Source organism: Pelobates fuscus, chromosome 8 (genome assembly GCF_036172605.1).
Source record: "Pelobates fuscus isolate aPelFus1 chromosome 8, aPelFus1.pri, whole genome shotgun sequence".
NCBI lineage: Eukaryota > Metazoa > Chordata > Amphibia > Anura > Pelobatidae > Pelobates > Pelobates fuscus.
The window spans coordinates 165,860,907-165,866,906 of NC_086324.1; the positions used below are offsets into that span (position 1 = coordinate 165,860,907).

The window sequence follows — 6,000 nt, forward strand, 5'->3', positions numbered from 1 at the left end:
TTTTTACCATTTTTCTTTTAATTATCACCTGTATCTCTTCTTAAGTGCTCCCGATCAACAATATATATCACCATGAGCCGGGTTTAAGGTTAACGCACTGAGGTGCCTAGATGGTATTGGCTCAGTTCACCATAATTAGTGAATCATTCTCACATCTCCCTCCTCTCAGCCACCTCCCCTGCCCCCACATTCCCTTTGGTAAGTGTATAAAATGCAGAGAGCCTATTAGTTAGATTATATTTTATCTTTTTATATTATTGCTCTTTTCAATTTCAATGATATTCAGGCTACTTGCGTAAATCGGTTTCTCACTCTTGACAAGAATTAAAAAATTGGATGCATTTGTTATATCTGTAATATGCCGTGACTTATTCAATATGCATACTTGGCAATGTTTTTCTTTAAAAAAAAAAATCAAAAAAAAAATCAATGGTTCGGCTTCGGCCTATAATTTATCTCCTTTATTTCATGAGTATAAAACAATCCTCCATCTTCTCACAACTCTATAACCTGACTGTTTCCTTACCTCGAAAATGAAACGTTACAGAACAGTGAGAGCTAATTAAGACGGTGATTGTGTAACAAGGAAGTGAAGCCCATGATTCCATAGACTTGGACAGTCACAGGACACATTTTATGGTAACAAAACCAATATGTAGGCAAGTTTTCCTAAAAATATTTTATTTATGCTACAATCAAATCCACGATAGGTCTGCTTAAAGAATCAGGGACACTGCAGTGCATTTCCTAACTCTCTACTTTTCTTTGTATTGACACAGGAATGACTTACCTCATGGATGTCAGGTGTATGTTGCGGATCCAATTATTCCTCCACTGGAGAGCAGTCGGAAAAAATCCCTGGAACGAAACACACAAAACGAAGAGGCTTCCACTGCCCTTTGATATAAATACCAATGAACTGCCTCAATATCCGTCATATCCTTCAACTTTAGTAACTACCACAATGGTGCCTTTATTTTGAAAACCGTGGATGGTATGGACTCAAAGTATCACAGTGCACTGGGAGGAACTACGTCGGCTGAAGTCAATATTGGTTGCTGTTTACATTGACTTAAAAATCGTTCTGTCTGGTTTGATCATATAGAATTTGTTCAGAAGGTACCGGAATTGTTGAGAACTCTGCAGCTTTCCATAGATAACAAGAACGTGTGAAGAATTAGAAATTGTGATTGAGTGTTTGCGAGGATTGATTAGAAGGAAATGAAGGGTATGATTCAGAATAAATTGAACAATTACTCTTGCAGTGCCTGGAATGCATAATCAGATTTGAGTGTTAAAGGGGGGTTGTCACTTCCAAGGATTTGTTCAATGAAGTTTACCTATCTACTGTATTTAGCACTTATCTTTTTGCGAGGTGTACAAAATTAAATAAAATGTAGAAATTCACACTGCTCTACCCTGGGACTGCACGCCGCCATCTTGGCTGTATGTCAGTAATTGTTACAGGCTCTGCACCTGTCAGTCAGTATGGAGAGAGGAGAAATGAAACAATGTTTCTCTATATCGTCCCCCAATGCATTCTGTGCCCTGGCTGTGCCAGGACTCAGCGGGATTGTGATGTAATTTGCTAAAATTTCAATATAGATTTAAAAGAAAGCTGAGCATCACCTGAAAAAAAGTTCCAAGTGATTTCCAATGTTTTAATGAATTGTGTAAATTTTAGAGGAGATTTGGTTCCCCTTTAAGTGTTCTGTGAGCTGCAGAGTTATGGTATCAGATGAATTTCCCATTGAGATTCCAAAATGTTCAATGGAGATCGAGTGACAGAGGTGTTTCAGCAGCCAAGTCTTCTTCACTTCTAGTCAGGTTGTCATCGTTCACCTAGAAAGCTCCACTGACAAATGGATCCACAAAACTGTGGTAAAAATACAAACAAGTTACTATAGGCTTAGATCAGGAGAGCCGGAGGCGGATAGTCCTGTAATCCTCAAAGTGTTCCATCTCCGCACTTTTTCTGGAAAGGTCCAGCGTTGGATCAGTTCAAATTAAATTATTTACAACACGTGGCCAACACGGTTTGCTTTGTGTACTTTTATGGTGCTGAGCAAAGTCAAGGTGTGGTTGATGTTAAGATAACATTTTTTGTAATGTATTGTTTATTAAGATGATAGCACAATACAGATGTTAAAGGACCACTATAGTGCCAGGAAAACAAATTTGTTTTCCTGGCACTATAGTGCCCTGAGGGTGCCCCCACCCTCAGGGTCCCACTCCTGCCGGGCTGAAGTTGGAGGAAGGGGTTAAACACTTACCTTTCTCCAGCGCCGGGCTCCCTCGGCGCTGGGAACTCTCCTCCCTCTTCTGATGTCATCGGCTGAATGCGCATGCGCAGCAAGAGCCACGCGTGCACTCAGCCAGTCTTTCTCAATGCTTTCCTATGGACGCTGGCATCTTCTCAATGGGAAAATCACAGTGAGAAGCGCGGAAGCTCCTCGAGCTGAGACTGCCACTAGAGGCTGGATTAACTCTAAAGTAAACATAGCAGTTCCTCTGAAACTGCTATGTTTACAGCAGGCAGGGTTTATCCTAGAGGAAGTGGTCTGGGTGCCTATAGTGGTCCTTTAAATTTCCATCACACAGCTCAGTAACAGTACGGCTTGTACAGAATAAATGTAAGAAGCCCAGCTGGCACAATAACATCTAGTTTTTTTTAAAGTAAAATAAAAGGATACTAAAGTAGCTTTAACAAACGAATAAACAGCCACTGTAGCAGCAAAAAGATCAACTTAGTGAGTTAACATAATATGTAAACTATAGAGGATCAATTATGCCTATAAGAAGACACTGAGAGTTTCCACTGCTTTGGTTCTGAAAATCTAAGTGCTAGCCAGCCAACTCCTAATGCTTAAAATGCATCTCCAGGCCTGCACAGGACTCCTGTAATCCAACACCACTGATGAGGGAAACTGAAGGGGTCTCTCCCTCAGGGCCCAGTGGGATCTAAATGTCCCACTGTTAGATAACGGCATCGTCCTCGATGTAGCTTACGAAGGCTCCGGTTAGGCCAACAGACCTCCTCTATCTGGCTTATGGTCCAGGTAAGTCATGGTAGTAGGGAGCGCATCAGGCACGGAAACTTGATATTCCTGGTTGTGGTTGCTGCTCTCCCTCCGAACCTGCTGCTCAGTTTTGCCTGGAACTTTTCGCATATGTCCTCAAAGGCTGTTGCCAGAGAGCACTCCTCTTCTCCCTAACGTGGGTGCAGAAACAGGGAGTTGGTGGCTATATTAGCGGTTTGCTGATGTGCAGGCCATCTTTGCTGAGATGATATCCGCATGAGGGTGAGTATAGGGTTGCTCCAGGGTGGACCGAGTTAACCCTGTAGTCCAAAAGGAGGGAGCAGGGCTGTGATGCGGGAACCCAAGTATGCTGGTTTGCTGTTAATCAAGGGAGTGGCTGCCTTTGTAAAAAGCCTAAATTTTGGCACCAGGACAGCTTGCTGAATAATATCCCAGCCTGGTAATTCTATTCTAGTGGTTTAATGATTCGTAACGAGCCAAAAGGACAAAACCATTGCAGGAGCAATAGTGCTAAGCCGTCTTCCAGTATGGCCTAAGGCCCTGCCCCAGAGGTCCATTTTTCACTTTCACCAATTGGCCTCTCACAAAAAGGTTCTCAGATGGAACATTGGTCAGGACTGTTCTAACCAATGGACTAGTTGACAAATAGATAATAGGCACCTGTCAAGGGCCTTTAAGAGTCTTAACTTGGCTCTGATTCTTGCACAATGTGTTTACTGATAGCTGTGGCCATGCATGTCAATTTATTTGGGGTAATTGTTCTGGTATTTGGTTGCACAGAGTCCAGATGTGAAAGCATGTCTCAAAAAAGCACAAAGAACTGTCTAACCTTTAATGTTTGTCTTCTGTAATAATAATAAATGGGGAATATCTTAAATTATAATAAAATTGATATATCTATTTAACGTTTGTGGTATATAGTCTTTGTCTTGTTGCAAAGTTACAAAAATCCCATTAAAAGAATATCGCACCAGAGCGAAACACTGAGAATTAGGGGGTGTAACAGGGTAGCACTGAGAATTAGGGAGTGTAATAGAGTAACACTGAGAATTAGGGGGTGTAATAGGGTAACGCTGAGAATTAGGGGGTGTAATAGGGTAATGCTGAGAATTAGGGAGTGTAATAGAGTATTAGGGGATGTAATAGGGTAACGCTGAGAATAAGGGCATGTAATAGGGTAACGCTGAGAATTAGGGGGTGTAACATGGTAGCACTGAGAATTAGGGAGTGTAATAGGGTAACGCTGAGAATTAGGGGGTGTAATAGGGTAACGCTGAGAATTAGGGAGTGTAATAGGGTAACGCTGAGAATTAGGGCATGTAATAGGGTAACATTGAGAAAGCAGAAAGCGTGCCAGGAAGAGTAGGCCAATGTTGATACAGAGAACGCAGCGTTATTTAATTATATAAAAGTAGGGATGCGCCGAAATTTCGGCCACCTAAAAAGGGTCAAATCTGGCAAAAATTACATCCCCCTCTTCCCCCGCGTGCGCAGACATCCCAACTCTACCGGATGTTCCGGCAGCTTTCACCGTTTACCTTCACGGAGTGAAGCGCATTTGCTTTCTGCTTCTCTAAATATAGCGGCCGCGCATGTGTGCGTAGTGACATCACGGCGCAGGGGGAGGGGCCCGAGTCCTCCTTTTCTTTTCGTGCTTCATTGAATCCTGCTTTAGGCAAGGCAGCTTAGGGTGCGGGGAAACACTACATAAATGTATTAATTGCACATAAAATTAGGAATAATTCACTGATTATTCCAACTGCTCAAGTATTGTCCAAAAGCAATGTATGAATAAACGGATTATGAAATTATAGAAAAACACTTTAAATCTGTTTTGTTCTGCACACTGAAGTAAGAACACTTTAAGAGTTAGGGGCTCCTCTCGTTTTAGCACTTACTGACTTATTTATGTACACGTTTAGCTACATTATCACCCCTGTAAACCAACCTAAATACTTGACTTTTTAGAAAGTTGCCCCCATTCATATTTGAAAGGGCCACATATCCTGCAAGTGTCTACAAGTGTAATACATTATATAGATCAATGATGCCTTAAAGGTAGATCCTGACATATTGAATGACTTTCACTCCCATGATGCTTTGCCAGCCCTTAAATTGGCTAAGCAGCATGGAAGGTGTAATACACAAACATCTCCTACATTTCAAATTCCTGCACTTGCTGCGTATGTCCAGGGTTTATCACGTCTGCGGTGAGCTCCGTCCATAGCAGGACATGGCTCATCCAATCTGGATACAATTTTTCAGTAAGACCTGTATATGAGCTCTAAGGGTTTAAAACATGTAGTTTTGCCCTTAACAGCTGTTTCATTGATCCCATATGATGAATGGTAGTGCTGCCTAAGGTGATGGCAAGTTCTGTATATACCAGGACTTGCTGTAATCTGTAATGAGCCTTCTTCGTATGCCAACATTTTCTGTGAGATGTATAATAAGACATGGAAAAGGTTCTGATCACATGTCTTTTTTATTCCACATGGGGGGTATTGTTTTACCCGGGAGACTTCGCTGAACATAAATATTAGTGTTTCGAAACAGTAAAACATATCACAGCGATGATATTGTCAGTGAAAGTGACATTCTTTGCATTTTTCACACACAAACGGCACTTTCACTGACGATATAATTGTTGTGATACGTTTTACTGTTTTGAAACACTAATATTTGTGTTCAGCGAAGTCTCCCGGGTAAAACAATACCCCCCATGTACAGGTTTTATAGTGTTTTTGAAAGTTACAGGGTCAAATATAAGGCTTGATTTTCTGTTTTTTCACATTGAAGTTTCTCAGATTGGTTATGTTGCCTTTGATAGCATATGGTAGCCCAGAAATGTGAATTAACCCCATCATGGCAAACCATTTGCAAAAGAAGACAACCCAGGGTATTGCAAATGGGGTATGTTACATCTTTTTTAGTAGCCAGTTAATGAAGTGGTCTGGGT

At 41.4% G+C, this 6,000-nt stretch overlaps 1 protein-coding gene across 3 annotated transcripts in view; it reads left to right on the plus strand.

The window, feature by feature from the left end:
- RGS11 (regulator of G protein signaling 11) overlaps positions 1–2,149 on the plus strand; it is a 110,678-nt gene extending 108,529 nt beyond the window's left edge. For 2 of the 3 annotated variants that reach the window (XM_063430691.1, XM_063430692.1), the window contains one exon: positions 780–2,149. In XM_063430691.1, coding sequence (XP_063286761.1) covers positions 780–903 — 124 coding nt within the window. In that variant the 3' untranslated portion in view covers positions 904–2,149. The remainder of the gene's footprint in view (positions 1–779) is intronic. The other variant, XM_063430694.1, reaches the window with a different exon arrangement.
- The last annotated feature ends 3,851 nt before the right edge of the window (positions 2,150–6,000 follow it).